The 17,028-nt window shown below is 42.1% G+C and overlaps 2 protein-coding genes across 4 annotated transcripts in view; one reads left to right on the top strand and one right to left on the bottom strand.

The window, feature by feature from the left end:
* Nucleotides 1-11: 11 nt before the first annotated feature.
* galnt3 (UDP-N-acetyl-alpha-D-galactosamine:polypeptide N-acetylgalactosaminyltransferase 3 (GalNAc-T3)) lies at nucleotides 12-8,151 on the top strand. 2 transcript variants are annotated; one of them, XM_056389633.1, is made up of 12 exons: nucleotides 12-295; nucleotides 880-1,161; nucleotides 1,478-2,017; nucleotides 2,798-2,970; nucleotides 3,382-3,531; nucleotides 3,763-3,997; nucleotides 4,102-4,219; nucleotides 4,382-4,582; nucleotides 5,896-6,027; nucleotides 6,251-6,352; nucleotides 6,461-6,613; nucleotides 6,754-8,151. In XM_056389633.1, the coding sequence occupies exons 3-12, from the start codon at nucleotides 1,521-1,523 to the stop codon at nucleotides 6,865-6,867; spliced, it is 1,875 nt and encodes a 624-aa protein (XP_056245608.1). In that variant the 5' UTR covers nucleotides 12-295; nucleotides 880-1,161; nucleotides 1,478-1,520; the 3' UTR covers nucleotides 6,868-8,151. The 2 variants fall into 2 exon arrangements, with proteins under 2 accessions (XP_056245608.1, XP_056245609.1); XM_056389634.1 differs by having other exon boundaries at nucleotides 12-743.
* A 142-nt stretch (nucleotides 8,152-8,293) lies between these two features.
* csrnp3 (cysteine-serine-rich nuclear protein 3) overlaps nucleotides 8,294-17,028 on the bottom strand; it is a 23,515-nt gene continuing 14,780 nt past the window's right edge. For both annotated transcript variants that reach the window (XM_056389636.1, XM_056389635.1), the window contains 4 exons: nucleotides 15,492-15,660; nucleotides 12,343-12,602; nucleotides 11,868-12,164; nucleotides 8,294-11,659 (listed from right to left, as the gene is read on the bottom strand). In XM_056389636.1, coding sequence (XP_056245611.1) covers nucleotides 10,511-11,659; nucleotides 11,868-12,164; nucleotides 12,343-12,602; nucleotides 15,492-15,654 — 1,869 coding nt within the window. In that variant the 5' untranslated portion in view covers nucleotides 15,655-15,660 and the 3' untranslated portion in view covers nucleotides 8,294-10,510. The remainder of the gene's footprint in view (nucleotides 11,660-11,867; nucleotides 12,165-12,342; nucleotides 12,603-15,491; nucleotides 15,661-17,028) is intronic.

Raw genomic sequence — 17,028 nt, 5'->3', positions numbered from 1 at the left:
ACACAGACAAACATTTCCAAGCGTGACTGGAAAAAATGCAGGACATAGTGAACATTTTAATGGACATAATAAACTGGATGCCTGCCGTGGATAGGAAGTGCCGGGGAACACAGTCACTACAGATGGACTCACTGTGTAAGTCAAAGGCAGAAAGACTTCAAACTGGGCACCAGAGCGGGCTCCCTGCGGCTGGAATCCGCGTTGTTCCTCCTCCAAGCATCCAACTCTTCATTAAGACCATCCGCTGTGAGAAACATGGGAAATTAGAGGATTACACAAACTACAGAGTCCGCTGGTGAGTGTCACCTTTTTTTCTTTCTTTCTTTTTTTTTTTTGTAGAACTTTTATCACCAACGAAAGCTCAGACGTGTGATTTTAATAAAGTAGGCACATCCGCTTCCATGCGAAAAGACGTTTTAACTTTTTCCCACAACACATGCTGGGCCATGTGCGTTTCTTTTTTTTTTTTTTTTTTTTTTGTAGTTTCTCCCAAGTGTTGACGTTTTTAAGCTCTTATGTGTAATTTGGGTGTTTTCTCAGAGAGCCTGATTGGATGCGGTGGGCTGTGTGTGGGGTAAAGTGCGTTCCTCCGATATCTGTAACCCAGCAACTGTCCCAGTGAATGACCAGTTGAACGAATCCTATTAATGACACTATTATTGAATCTGAGGAACTCCGTCGAGGGGCTGCAGTGTTCCTCAGGTCAAAGTGACTGCAGAACACTTCAGCCTGTTTATCAAGAGGTTTGTCAGGATAAACGTTTGATTCGGTAGTTTTTTAGGCAAATCTTATGTATTTTAAATATGTTAATTCAAACAGTACCACCGTCGAACTTTTTCGTCGGGGTTGTCTATTGTAATACTCTTATTTCTTTCCCAGGTATGGAGTTTGACACGCAGAAGTCCTCTCTGCGCACGCGCACCAGCACGTCTCCTCCTTCTACCTGAGCGCAGCGCACCTTGATCCAACGAGACGGAAGTTTTGTGACTTTCAGAAAACAGAGCAGACCTTTTTTGTGTGTGTGTGTCTCCGCGGAAAGTTCGTTTGGAGTTCAAGCAACGAACAGAGGATCCCCGGTCAAAGCAGGATGCCATGCGTTGGATTTTATGAGAACAATTTAAAGGGCTTTTCCAACTTTAATCTGTTGTTCAGCGACTCATGGTACGTGGTCTTTCTCTCTGAAGGAATGCAGAGCCGGGCTTGTTTGCTGATTTCATGAGCAGATTTAAAATGTGATCTGTAGATAAAAGCAGACTAGGTTTAGTTTAATCAGGAACTGCTTCACATGGTTTATTTGTCTCTATTTCAAAGACCAAAAGTTTTCAAGTTGCTTTGATAAGATGTGCATGTAGTGACATGGCAAGACACAGCACTACTTACCTGTATTTTTCTTCCTGAAACCCAAATCTTTTTGATAATTACACCAGTACAGATTGCTAATCATCATTAATCACCTGAATATATTTATTCATTACAGCTGAAGTTCAGTCCAAAGTCGGCGTGCTCTCCATTCAAGCAGAATGACAGCTCTCCGCAGAGTACTTCGAAGGCGATTGCACCCACTTAAGCTGGTGATAGTGGCCCTTGTCTTTGTCACATTTGTGTTCCTCATACAATGGGAAGTGGGGAGCCAGAGCCAGCAGGAGGACCCCTGGCTGAAGGAGATGGCAGTGAAGCGGGATGCCATGCTGGGCATGGTGATTGGAGCTGTCAATAACTTCAGGGATGCAATGCCAAAGATGCAGATCAGAGCCCCTGTACGTCAGCAGGACAAAGCAGACAGCACGTCCTGTCTGCCAGGTCACTACACTGCCGCTGAGCTCAGGCCAGCTCTGGAGCGGCCACCTCAGAGTCCTCTTGCTCCTGGAGCTGCTGGGAAACCTTTCCATACAGACTCACTGAGCCCTGAAGAGCAGAAGGAGAAGGAGAGGGGTGAAGAGAAACACTGCTTTAACTTGTATGCCAGTGACCGCATCTCCCTGAGCAGAGACCTGGGCGCAGACACAAGACCACCAGAGTATGTCAGCTTATATAATCTTTATGCTTTTGTTAAATCTGTACAAAATAATTCATGAAAGCTGGTGTGAGTGAATGTAGTTGACCAAGTAATGTTCAATTCATTTTCCAAATGAGTTTGATTTAAAAAAGAAAAAAAAAAAAAAGATATCATCTAATTGCACCACCTAGTGGGTGTAAATGTAGCTTTGATACTTTACAAGAAGTACACCACTTTTGCTATTACTACTCCATGCATTCATGTATTGGCCCAGAATATAACTTAAAGTCACATGCTGAAATGCACCCACGCAGATGATTGTAATATAGATGGGGTAATGCAACACTGACAGTCTAACCCAAACAAATTCATCTTATTTGCTTTTCGCCACTGGGGAAAATCTCAGGCAGAAACCACAGAGATGATTGTTCTGACTGGGACTTTGTTTCAGCATGTCTGCCCAGTTACTGTGGCCAGTTCAGGATTAAAGCACAGTTATGATTGGCTAATTACAGTACATCTAAGTACATGTAAGTCCACATACAATGCCAGTATGTAGTCGGCACATGACACTGACATAAAGCCTGCCCATGTACTGGCTATCTTTTATAAGAGTGAGTTACAAAGTCTCTCTCACTCTGATATGGCAGGTATTGCAAAGGCTTCTACACATGCTGTATCACATTTGAAATGGACACCCCACAGGGGAGAGTCTGCAGATGTAATAACTAGACTATTGTGCCACTCAGGAGCTATACCGGACAGTCACATCTTTGTGCTCTTTTTTCCTTCTTGCTGCAGATGTATTGAGCAAACCTTCAAGAGATGCCCCCCCTTGCCGACCACCAGTGTTATAATTGTGTTTCACAATGAGGCTTGGAGCACTCTGCTAAGGACAGTATACAGTGTCCTCCACACCTCCCCTGCCATTCTGCTCAAGGAGATCATCCTGGTGGACGACGCCAGCGTGGATGGTAAAACTCAATAGGGCCTTTCAGGACCGCCCCGCTCTCTTTCGGGTTCGATTTCATGCTGCGTGTTGGGTGGGCAGCTCTTTGGTGTGCCACAAAACGTGCAGAGAGGAGCTCCCTGCTCCTTCTGTGGCCCATGAAGTGGGTTACAACGGGAAGTGAGAGGCTGCTAGTGAATACTTTCCTAAGAGGAATTAGCAGCAGTTGTGCTAAGAAACGAGTCAGTTAACTCTTGTAAACAGGTCCAGTGTAGGTAGGAAACAAAATGTCTTTTTCATCTGTTTTGAGTCTTAACCTTTCTGTCTGTTCCCTGTGAATGTTATATGTATGTATATTTGTACAATATTGACTCATATTATTTCTTCAAAATTGTCCCCCTCTATCTTAACTCCTTGTCTATATCCTGTGCTTTAGATGTGCTGAAGGACGAGCTGGATGAGTATTTGAAGCAGCTGAGCATTGTGCGCGTTGTCCGACAGCGCGAGAGGAAAGGACTCATCACTGCTCGGCTGCTGGGTGCCTCCGTGGCTACCGGTGACACGCTCACCTTTCTGGACGCCCACTGTTAGTCAACACCACTGACGTTACTCAAACCATAAAACCAGTTTCATGTTAGCCACACCCTTACTTACACAACGACAGGCCAACAATGCAGTATTTGAACTCCTTGAAAGCCAATGAATGGCTGCCATGGATTTACATTCTAAAATTTGCCATTTGCTGGTTATTGTTGAGAAAGATGTGATGCAATGTCCTAATGTGTGTGTGTGTGCGTGTGCGTGCGTCCGTCAACAGGTGAATGTTTCAATGGATGGTTGGAGCCTCTGCTGGCAAGGATAGCAGAGAACTACACTGCAGTAGTCAGTCCTGATATAACCACTATTGATCTCAATACCTTTGAGTTCATGAAACCATCCCCATATGGCCAGAACCACAACCGGGGCAACTTTGACTGGGGCCTGGCTTTTGGCTGGGAGAGCCTCCCAGATCATGAGAGACAAAGGAGGAAGGATGAAACATACCCTATCAAGTAGGCAAAAATGCTGCATGAATATAGAATATGATAAATACTGTATATAAACTCTTACATCTTTTTGGAAATAATTCAAAACCTTGAATGAAATTTCTCCACAGGACTCCCACATTTGCTGGTGGGCTCTTCTCCATCTCAAAAGAATATTTCTACCATATTGGAAGCTACGATGAAGAAATGGAAATCTGGGGTGGGGAGAATATTGAAATGTCATTTAGGGTAAGACATTACACACGACTCATCATTGTAGATGTGCAGCAATATTGTTATTTATCATCGAGCCTTTTTACCCATTGTACCATTCCAGTATTCAAACGACTGCAAAGGTGTGTTTAACTGTCAGTATGCATCTGTTCCGTGCCGTCCCCCATTAATTTGCAGGTGTGGCAGTGCGGAGGACAGCTGGAAATCATCCCTTGCTCCATTGTTGGTCATGTTTTCCGCACCAAGAGCCCACACACCTTCCCCAAGGGTACACAAGTGATTGCTCGCAACCAGGTACGGCTGGCCGAGGTGTGGATGGACGACTACAAGGAGATCTTCTACCGTCGTAACCAGCAAGCGGCGCAGATGGCAAAAGACGTACGTACTGCTTCTTATGTGCCTCTGAGATCTCTGGGAGTCTGTCCTGTGATAGTTTCAAATGTTCTGTCAAGTTCTCTGACTTTGATGGAGCAGTAAATTGCTCAGTAGTGTTATCTTCCACTGCTACGTGTTGTGGTCATATGTAAGTGCTTTTTAAGACCACTCATTATCCTCCCCCCTTGAGACAAGTTTGAGTGAATCCAACTCCAGCTTTAATTCAGATCATGACATACTTAATACACTCTGCAGGAGAAAGCATAGAATTACAGGAGGACTCACTGTTGTGATTCTCAATGCATGTTTTCTGTAGAAAAGAAACACATTCTTCAAAATGGAGAAAGATAGAGTAGCTTTTAGGAGCTGAAAGCGATTAAGTAACAGAGGAAAAGGGGCCTGAAGGAAGTCAGCTCTGGTAAATGACACTGGCTCTCAGCGTTTCCCAACATGTGGTCCCATAGGTGCTATAAACCGTTCCCTCAGGGCTGTACCTCACAAAGGGGGTCAGCCCTCTCCCGCTGCCTTCAAACAGACAAGCAGTCATCAACAGCTTCAAGGAACCCACTATAGTAGCTATCAGTGTGAGCAGCGTCCTCATCATTATAGTAAGTGCTCTCATTATTCAAGAGCACGAGGCTGCCTGAAAATCCTTTCAAATGTGCTGTTACACTTCAGTTTAAAAGGAAGTGATCGAATACACTTGTCTGTAGTTAATTCGTTTAAGGAAGGAGTCATTAGAGCACTGGAACATAGTCATTGACTTTAGAGAAGTAAAGTGATGAAGTAGAATATTCCTTTTTAAGGCTGTCTTAGTGTTTTTGTCTGTTTTTGTTTTGTTTTTTGCAATGTTTTCCTTTCTGTAATCCGATGACAGTTATGAGGTCAAGCTATTACTTTGTCCAATACTTTGCTTTATGATCAGATACCTGGGAAACTAATTCCCATCAGCCTCAGCTGTACTTTGTATTTAGTGGTAATTAACAAATGTAAAACTCAGATGGTGAACAAAGTGAATGTTATGCTGTACCATCAGCATTGTGAGCATGTTAGCATTTAGCTTAAAGCACCACTGTGGCTAAGAGCTGCTAATATAGCTGTAGATTCTTAGTCTTGAAAAAAAATGAATAGAAAATTGTGTGGACCTTATCAACATGGAAATAGTAGTTGTGGTCTTATGCTTAAAACTGCTTCACAGCCTTTCCTAAGTGACCTTTCAAAATGAGCCCCGTTAGTGTCCAGCATGCCGGCAGTGTGAGCTGACGAACTTTTTGGAAGGAATTGCTTTGATCTCCTGCCTGTTATTGTTTTAACAGAGGACATTCGGAGATATCTCCAAACGCGTGGACCTCCGGGCGCGGCTGCAGTGCAACAGTTTCTCCTGGTATTTGAAGAACGTTTATCCAGAAGTCTTCATGCCTGATCTCAACCCACTTCGCTTTGGCTCTGTAAGATCACACACCCCACCACCAGCTCTCTTTCCAAACCTCAGAGCTCTGTCTAGCCACTGTGGGTTTCCACTTAGGATCTCCAGAGGGTAGCGAGCAGTTCCAATTTGACACCACTGAAAGCACTCCAGAGACTAAAGTTGTTTGAACAGCTTGCACTAGATGTTAGTTTTTCATTTTGTTTCCTCACACTGCGTTCCCCTTCCCTTCTCTTTCTCTGTAGGTGAAAAATGTGGGCAAAGGCTCATGTCTGGATGCGGGAGAGAACAATGAGGGTGGGAAACAGCTGATCATGTACCCATGTCATGGACTGGGAGGAAACCAGGTCAGTTAAAAAATGTACAGTTTATCACTGATTGACAAAACATATGATTGGCTTTAATTGTCAGTGATTGATTGCTTTTTTAAAAAAATCTTATTTTCCGGGCTGTAGTATTTTGAGTACTCCACACATCACGAGATTAGACACAACATTCAGAAGGAGCTGTGTTTGCACGGGGCAGAGGGGGCTGCGAAGCTGGAGGACTGCCAGTATAAAGGCAGGAACACATTTGTAGGAGCAGAGCAAAAATGGGAACTGAAGGATGTGAGTTTTTCTTTTTTTTCTTTTTTTTTTTTGCATGTTTTTTGAATTTTTTGCATCTCTTCAGTATTATATGATTTTTAGATGCCTGGGTTATCATTTGTGTTTAGGAAAAGTAAAACCTTTGTCTTCTCTTCATATAGAACCAGTTATTCTACGTCCCAGGGCTGAAAATGTGTCTGAGTGCCCGTCTTGAGCATCCCTCTCTCGCCGTCTGCAACCCCTCAGACAGATACCAGCTCTGGTCCTTTGTCTGAATGTACAAACTACCACTTAAATAGCTACTCTGTATGCATACGCGTACTAGGACAATGGGTATACTATACTGTATGCAGTTAATATGCAAGTTTTGTTTTGTTTTTTTTAGATCGATGACATTGAGTTTTAATTTATTTTTATACATAGAGGAACTGAACTGTTGCTGCTGGAGAGTTTGGACTTTGGGAGAAATACAGTGTGGCACTGCTGGAAGGAAGCATTGAAACAATGCCCCCAATCAGACTGTGAACTGAGATTTGTGGAGCAATGAAGATGCACTGTGTTGATAAGTGCCTCTTTTGTGTTTGAGATGTTTTCATTACAACCAACACATCCAGTATTGGGTATATAAAGCTAACACTGAATATTTTCTGCAGAGACTTGTACTTGAATCTAAAACAAAAATATGCAAAAAGCACAGTGGGTCATGTACATTATGAACAAGAGGTTCAAGTTGAATACACAAAAAATCCCAAATGTTATGCACCAAAGAGAATGAAAGTGAGAATTTGAAACACACAAGAATGGTGAGCATTGTCCCTTTTTAAAATGTTTTTCATTTTTTTTCTTTTTTTTTTTTTTAATGCAAAACCTGTTATTTGGTACCGTCCAGTGCGTTGGATAGAATTTTATTTTGGGTGGGGAGAATGGTTGGGGGATGGTGATGGAATGGGTGGTGGTATGTTGGAGTTGTAGCAATTTTATGTTACAGAATATCGGCCTCTGCGGTGTTGTGATCACAAGGGTCTTCAGATCAGGGTCGAAGTTCATATATTTGATTCCATTATTTCCCTGAGGTAAATTTTTTTTAGCCTTTAACTCTTAAGACCAGAAAAGTTACATTACTGCAAAAATGCATCTGTATTTTGATGCTTCATTAACTGCATGAGCACCATGAGAGAATTTTTTTTTTTTTTTTTTTTAATTGAATCTTTCTACAAATCTCTTAATTGTGGCAGTGTTTGCCTGTATTATTTAAATTGTTATGCTTTGGTGTTTTAAAAAGGGAACTTTCAATGTAAATGAATGCACCCAATGAACTCTGCTGATGAAACGCCTGAAACTCTCCCTCTACATGGAAGCAGGAGTCCACAAATGAATTTCTGGTGCAGGCACTAGTGTTTAGATGGCTCTGGAATATTGTGAATTGCTTTATGTTTGTGACTGGATGATGAACAGATCAAATTTGAGTGTTTTCCTTATCTGGGAACTGTTTGGTGATGTCAGAGTGCCTTGGTATTAAGATGTGTTATTTTGAGCTCAATAAATTCAGTTGGGTAGTACCAAGAGGCACTTTGTGTCATTTCCCCCTGTGGTCTGCAGAGGGCGCTTTACACTAAGAAATCACTGAAGTCACAAAAGGTAACAACCTCAATGCTCTGGTGTGATGTGTGCATGAATACAAAAATATTACATCAGGAGCGATTAAGATCAAAAGAGCAATTTTAATTTAATGTATTTCAAAATCATGTTAAAATGAAACAACTGAAAATGAAGTTGGCTCTATCTACACTTGGAAAACCAAACACATTGAAAAGAAGTGGTACCATTTTGTGCAAAACGTATGCATTTCACAGAATATGAAATAGAATTAAATAAATCAGGCACATGAAGCTTTACAACTCACAACCAGCATGAAAAAAAAAGACAATTTTAAGATAGTGAATCAATTTACTCAATACAGACTTTTAGTAAACCACAATAAATACACATTTCAATATATCATTCATAATAAATACTGGAAAATAAAATCAAACACAGGATTCTTAAGTGGATGCTGTGTCATTGTATCTATGCTTCACTCACTGTATGCTTTGGCACAATTCATCTGTACTAATAGGCCATGTTGATGCCACTGATTGCCTGAAAGCAGTCTGTGCACTTCTTTCGTACCACTGAGGTGGCATGAGAGGTCCCAGCTACTCACACAGGATCACCAAAACTCCAGTACTGACCCTCGTAATTGTAAAGAATGGGCAGATATCTGCAAGCTTGGAAGAGGGACAAATACCTGTATTCATGCAGGAGCAAAGAGCTCAAGGTAGAGAACTTCAGCGACATAACAGTAGCACTACCCACTACATTATTGCAGTCCCCAAATTGTTGAGCAGTCGCATCAATTTCCTTTTTGTCAGTGATTTTATAAAGATGTGGTATAAGGTTATTTACAGATTTTTGGTAAACAATTTTTTTTTCTGGCTGTCGTTTTCAATGGCTCATAGGACTCAGGAGTCATTTTGTGTAGCTGTTAATTACTGATATGAATCGTGTTCTATAATACGCTTTGATTGTCAACCTTGAACATTTGTTTCCCCCATATACAATTATTATTGAAACCGTGGCATACTTTTTATGAAACCGATGCCGCTTTAAATCAGTCAGAAAGATAGTCAATTAAAAGCAAGCCCAGTCCACGTTACCAATGAGTTTCTCTTTTAAAGAGAAAAGCCTGTTAAAACCCTTCAAACTATTGCACTTTACATTTCAATAGAGCAAATCAACATCATTGTTGGATCCACATAAATAAACTTTGCGTTTCAAAAGCACAAATTTCATAACCAGTTAATTTATGAAATACTGGCACATTATTTTGGGTCAATATTTTATCTACAGGACTGATTACTGTTGCTTTTCAAATGAAGCTTATTAATGCTAATTTAATGATAAAGATAGTGTTCTGTTGCCTATGATCAATCATAGAGCTTCTAGTGCTTTTAGAGATATGTCAAAGTGCTACTTTATTAATATCCCTGCATGAATTAAATGTTTCAAAGACTAAATCTTTGTTTGTAGCGACACTTGCTAATCATGTTACTGTAAGAGTGAACAGTGGGGGGGGGGGGACACTTGAGGGGCCATAGTTTTCCACCGTTCAAGTATTTATCAGTTAAAACCAACTGCGTGCCACTAGACCCCCACACATAAGTGCAAAAGGCTGTGAATTGATTTTGACATGTCTGACATTTTATGTTATTGATATTGTATTCCAAACATACAAATAAGAATTCAGGCTTTTTCATGCTTTTCAAAACCATAGAAAAGCATATAATAGTGACAAAAAGAGGAAGAGAAATGCATTATGTATACAACACATTTTTTATATAAAACAATGGCAATTCTTTTTTTTTTTTTCTAAATGTCACTGAGATTTCCAAAACAGCATGCACATTGTTATCAAAACATTTACAATATATAAGTATACGCATAATTCAGAAACAATAAATAAACTGACAATAAACCTTTTTTTTTTTTTGCACATTTGACACATACAGTAGACATAGAAAAGTTCCATCTACAGTACAATATCTGCTTAAAACTAGAACTTTACATCTGAAATTACAAGATACATTGCACAGCATGACATAACTGATGTTATAATGTGTTTTTGATCTTTCCGTTTTGCACTTAAGCAAACACTGTAGTGGAGAAACCTTCAGGAGCCAACACTTCCTCAAAACCATTTCCATCATGAACCTATGGCTTTATAGTTACAGATGAGAGTGTATGATGGTGCTGTAAATTGCTTTGAAATTTAAGGTCAGATAATTCAAAAAGGCCATGATTATGTTCCCTTAAAATACCATTTGGTCAGGCTCAAGTAAAGACGCGATAATGAAAGAACACTTAAGAAGGTGTGGCCCACTAAATGGCTGTGACCTCGGGGCAATGGTCTGGTAAAGGGAGGTTCTTATTATTGTTCGCTAGTAAGGTCAGGTCTGAGTGTCTATTCACACCGGTCTCTTGCTGTGGCTGTTCAGCCGTCATACACGAGCTGTGACTGCTGTAGGAACTCTGGGTGTTATTGTTCAGGTAGTTCTGGAACTGTGTCTGGTTCTGGTTTTCTGGCTGCTCCACAAACGCCGCTTTGGACAACGCCTTCTTCTCCTGATCGGGCGTGTAGCAGGTCAAAGCGGCGGCTGGAGCACCATTGCTCAGATTGAAATGGTGATTAGCTGTGTATTGTTCTTCAGCCTGATTCGAGTAGTCTGTGTACTGCTCAGCAGTCATGTTGAATGGTCCTTGGGCCACGCTGCCATTGGTCGTGCCGACCGGGTCTTGGAATGCTAAGGCTTCCCCGTAGGGTTCACTGGGTTGGCTGGTTTGGCCATTGGAGATGGTACTGGAGCTCCCTAGCTGATAGTACTCAGCTGAAGAGGAGTTCATTAAATAAGTATTTCCATTCATGTGGTTATCACGTGCCACAGAGCCATCGCTGTAACACAGCACAGAGGACAAGGGGACCACCTCAGTATGAGACACTGACGGGGTTGTCATGTCGTCCTCGAAGTTCTCAGACTTCTCTTCATCCTCATCGTCCTCCTCCTCGTCTTCAGAGTCGCTGTTAGCTAGGCTCTGTGTGCTGGAGTCGGACAGCCCGCTGCAAACACTGCTACTATCCTCCTCATCTTCCTCATCGTCTTCATTCTCCTCTTCCTCCTCCTCCTCCTCCTCCTCGTCTTCTTCATCTTCTTCCTCTTCATCCAGCGGCTCCTCCATCTCGTCTGCATTCTGCAGGTGCATGCCGGCCGTCTGTGGAACGGCGTCTGACAGAGAGTACTCCAACCTGTGCTGGGGTTGAACGAGAGGGTTTCCGCTTCCCAGGTCGTTCGCGTCGCTGCGGTAACCGTTGGTGGGGGACGCCTGCTGTTGCTCGCGACTCTTCTCCAGTTCAAGCTTCATTATAGTGTGCAAGAAATGGGTCCGAACACGGATGGGATTAAACTCCACTCTCCCGGTTGAGTTGCTGCAGCCCTCTTTTGTGCAACCACATGGAAATGACATACGGTCCACCTAAGGAAAACATAACATTTACTGTGCTGTTCATTTTATTTTGAGCAGATGAATAATGTAGTGTGTTAATGAGGTGATTTAGCTACAAAAACAACAAAATAAAGCCATAGTTCCTGCACCTTCTCTTTTAAATATACAGTATGCCTTGCTGTTTACAAGTTAAAAAAAATAGAACACTGACTGAAAATATGCATGTCATGGGATTTACCTGGCACTTGATCCCCGCAATGCTGCAGGCACAGGTCTCTGGGTCACAGAAGACTCTGCAATCACAGCCACAGTCCTCTCTGGACATCCGGATGGCCCGCAATTCATGTTTCTCTTCCACGTCAATCTTCTTTACCCCGGAGGAGCGCAGCAGCGCCCGGCGCTTTTTAGTGGTAAGCGGCTGCAGGAAGAAGTACTCGTCTACTTCTGTGTTGTCCAGATCGATGTCGTCGTCAGAGATGTCCTCCGCCGTGAGCGTGTTGGCCTCTTCAGACTCCACTGTGCCGTTCTTAGTCAGCTGAAAACAAGAGGGAATCACATCCGAGTCATTTTAGAAAAGTGAGGGAACAAAGAGCTCAGCCCGAAGACAAAGACAAAAACATATTTGATGCTGATATCGGTTGAACAACGATCATAAAATCCTTTGCACAAAGAGATTCTTTAAGAATGCTTTTGTTCATATACAGATCATTTACCTTGAGTTTGATTGAGTTGAGTTTCTCCTCCTTCAGGTGATCTCTGAGCATGTCTCTGTGGATCCTCTCCTGTTCCAGGGCAAATTCACCCAGAGAGTACTGCCTGACCCAGCTGTGCCTGTTGGACATGCCCAGCGTGCTGCCTCCCTGGCTGGGCACGCTGGTGAAGCCCTGCCGCCGGCTGAAGTAGTACACCGTCACGTTCTCAAAATGCACCCTCCTCGTCCGCAGGCGCTTCTCCCTCTTCAATATGGAGTCAGCTGCAAAAGGAAAAATGGGAAAAACCAGGGATGTTCAAAAAAAAAGTGGTACGTTGTGTGTGCTTGTCATCTTCGCCGTAAACTGTTTTTGACATTTCATTAATCCCATGTAGAAAGAATTACAGCCACACGCTGCAGATCTTTGAGCACTGTTGATTGTTTTATCATTTCTTTCTTTCATATTGGCGTAGAGTAGAGCAGTTTTATAGCCATGTAAAGCCTGTTAAGATAAGTGACATGTTTATGGCAAACTGTGGAAGACATGTACTGGGAGTATAGCCCTTAAATATGAGGAATTCTTTCTTGCCATCTTTACAACGCGCCTCTCCGCATCTTGAACTTAGCACGGCTTTGTAGGGAGGGAATTTCATCACATCTCTGTGCTTCTGTCTGGCAAGTCCTCAGTGTGTCTTTTTAAGGAGAGCTCTACAAGAGGGAGGGGCAGAGAGGAGGGCAACGGTGGAGCATAAATAATCCCCTGCCTGGCCCAGAGATGAAGAGTGCTGGTTCACAGAAGCAGTGTTCCCAGCATTCAGTCCATATCAGACAGACAGGACAAATAGAAACCATCTGGTTCTAACAGCTCTCCACCCCACGCAAGAGGGACAATGCATTTCATTACAGATGTAGAGCTGTCAGACTGAGGGGTACAGAGCAGAGCCGTGTTTCATTATGTACCAAAAGAAATGCAGAGGAGGTATCGGCTTATTTAGGGTGTCGAAACAGTGAACAGATGTTAAGGTCCATGTTGTCATCATCTTTTCTTTTTTTTTTTTGAGGATGGCTACATTAAAGCTTATAAGAGAAAACAACATATCACATATGTTTTTCACAGTTTTAAAAAGCTATAATCAGCAACTATTCCTGTACCCATGAAACGCTCCCAGACTCCAACCTTGACTCTTTTTCAGATTTTCTGAGGAAAACAAACACATTACAGATGTTTCTCCTCCTCTCCCTAACACCACAACATTAGATGTATGGTAAAACCGCTCAGGACTTCATTGTTTCATCCCGCTGCCAAGACGGTCAATCACCGTACACGTGTCACCTCTCGAGAGCGCGGTCTTCGCAGTGCACAGCTCTCTTGTCGCTGTTAGCTGACTTTCTCAAGCCCCCCGGCCACCAGCAGCTGCAGCTGACACAGAGGCCAGGCTCAGCCTCTAGGGACGCAGCACCCTACTTATGTCTCTGCCCCCGCCCCACAGGAAGGAAGCTTATAGACACCCATCTTCATGTCAGTCATACGGACAAAAAAAAAAAAACAATGAACTACATTGTCAATTTCTTTGACTATATAAAAAAAAAAACAGCATTTGCTTACTTGGCTAAAACATTTTAAGTTTGGAAAATCAAAAAGCAAGTAGCCAAATTGTGCACACGCATTCAAACACATACATGCTGTCCAAACATGACTCCTCTCTTTTGTTCTTCAAGAATCCCATTGCTTAGATTTAAAAAAAATTTTTTTGCCAGCAAGCATCTTAAGTTTTTCACAATCCCCCGAAGGCTTAATAAAATACAACTGTATCATCTAGTTCGCTCACATTCTGTCTCATTTCTTAGATATTAAGATTTACATGAGCACTTTGTTACTTATCAGAGATGACTTCAGTGTCCTTTTGAACCTGCAGAGGAGACATGTCTTTTGAGGTTAGTTTATCTTCAATTAAAAGCGCATTCTTCAATACAAAGTCAGTTCAAGCCAGGAATAACTGTGGAATCTCTCAGCAGCAGATCTCTTTGGAAGCATTTGTATTAAGAAGCAAAACTGGTAAGCTTCATAGAATCTTAGCTGTGACCTTATCTTAGTAAACCAGGACTGTTCTTTTCAAAACGGCCTTTGCAGATCTGCAGCTCCATTTTATTCCTTGTTAATATTTGCTAATATTTTTAATATTACATAACGGCTGAATCTGTTGATCTGCAGCATATCAATCTGCCACTTTTTTGATAATTGTCTGAGTCACTTTAAAAGTGTATTTGATGGGTTTGGCCCTTTAATGTGAAGGATGCTGTTTTTCTTTGTTTTAAAAAATTGTTTCTGAATTAATATTTTTTGGTTTTGTACTATTGGTTGGGCACAAAAGGTCCCCTTAGGGTTTAGGAAATCGTGACAGGAATTTTATAGACAAAACAGTTGATTGACTGGTCGACTGATTGATTGAGAAAATAATCATCACATTTATCAATAACAATAATAAGTGGCAATCCTAGTCTTCACCCACCATGCGTCGCTCCCTATTTTGAGTGTGCATGTGGTGGGCTGTTATTGCTCACGCGAAAACAAAAACATAGCACCCCCCCACCCCCCAAATCCCTCCTCCTTAAAAAAGAGCTATTTCATATCAAAAATATGATTTACATACGCAGATCATTAATTACAACAATAATTCTGTGTTTAGCTACTACACTGTTCTTAGAGAGTGGTTCATTTACATGTACAGTACCAGCAGTGTTGCACACACACACACACACACACAGCTTGAGACTGCATCAGCTCATTCATCTGGCTGGGTCTGTACACTAATGCTGTTCCTAATGAGGGAGGCTGCCTGTGTATCCTTCCCCTTTATTACAGCACTGGAGTCTTAGCATCACTCTCCTCTGCTCTCCTCTCCTCTGCACAGACACAACTGTAAATTCATATTACACTCCCTTATCAACACACATGCAGACTTGTTTTCTTTGACCTGCATCCTGCATTGACTGTGAGCTACAAAACCAGGCTGGCTCCGAGTGTCATTCCCATCTTGATTAAAAAAAACCCTTTCAGTGCTTTAGCTTTGTTTTCCTCGAGATGAAATGATGACATTAATCTTACCATCAATAGCACAGCGTTAGCCACACTGAGCACAATGTATGAATTTAAAAGACACAGGCACTCACGGGTGAAAGGGCCTGAGGCAGAGGGGTTGACACTGTCACTGCTATCCCCACTCTCACTGCAGGAGACCTCATCATCAGACTCCCGCAAGGAAGAGCACGGGGAGGAGGAGGCTTCCACCTCCTCAAATTTCCTTTTCAGTATTCCGCTCATGGCCCGCCGCATCTGCACCTGAAACCCAAAGACAGCAGAGGGGCCACACATTATTTAATATCCAGTTTAGGGCTTTCATAATCCTCAGCACACTCAATTAGCAGTGAGAGCCAGACTCCGCCCCCTCCTCCCTTCTCACACACACACACACACACACACACACACACACACACACACTCTCTCCTGCCTCTATCCCAGCTCCCAGGCGTTCCCTGGGCGATTGATCACCTTGGCACAAAGGAGCTGAGATGGAAGGAGAAAGCTGCTAATTACATACTACGTCAGCCTTACAGGAAGATCAGCTGGAGAAAAGAAAGAGACTGGACCACACTGTCTTGCACTGCTACCAGTCAGGTTGAAACGAGGTAGAATATATACAGTATGTATCATGTACAATGTTATGTGACTGCTACACCCAGAAAGCATAAAAATGGTTAAACATCCACTGGCATAAAATGTATTACTTTTCATCTAATCTCTATCTACATCTCATCTAAAAAGACAGCCTTTTTTCTTTTTTTTTCTTTTTTAAACAGGTGCAAACATATGCTGGTTTGCATTTCCGTGTAGCTACTGAAGTGTGGCAACAATCTTCACAGCATGATTTGTACGTATATCACACGTCATGCAGCGCTAGAGGAGGAATAGGTGAAGCTGCTGTTGACAGCATAATGAGTGACATCCTGTACGTCTGTAACAAGCTTCTGTTAGGTCAGACGCCCGCTACAGAAAAAGAGGAAAATGCTGCTAAAGTCACCGCAGAGTAAAAAAAAAAAATAAAATCTATACTGTGACAAGCTATAATTTGCCTTGTAATCTGCTACAAATGCAGTCAATAATCATGTATCATAAAGCACTGTAATAGTAATAGCCATGGACCAATAAATATTACCCTGCTGCAGACTTTCATCATTAAAAAGTGCAATAATAATGTAATTTATAGTAATGTTTCTACAGCTAAATCAGGTAGAGCTGTATTATGCACAGTTACTGGATCTTTGTCTCTCTGTGTAGGTGCAGCTAAAACAGTTGGGCTTAAAGCACTTCATACAGGAGCTGTTGTAACAGAGGTGTTACAGACCACTTCAGTGTCAATTGAGAGAGGCCATTAACTCTCTCTGACTGATGATGCAATTAGACGAATAAACAAGAGCAAGCTCATCAGTCAAACACACTAAAACTAATCACCACTACACTGGAACTGGCCCTTATAATTCCTGCACCATAACATTGTTGTCATATTATTTTGATCACTGCTTTTTCTCTTTTAATACTATCCCGCCGTCACTCTGTGAAGTGTGTAATGGCAGGACTTACTTGATGTTAATCACTAGTCATAATATCAGACATTGTTGAAAGTGCAGTCCTTTAATGTATTTAATTGCA

Source organism: Seriola aureovittata, chromosome 11 (assembly GCF_021018895.1).
Source record: "Seriola aureovittata isolate HTS-2021-v1 ecotype China chromosome 11, ASM2101889v1, whole genome shotgun sequence".
Lineage (NCBI taxonomy): Eukaryota > Metazoa > Chordata > Actinopteri > Carangiformes > Carangidae > Seriola > Seriola aureovittata.
Note: the sequence above shows the minus strand (reverse complement) of the source record. Positions and strands in the feature narration are given on the sequence as shown.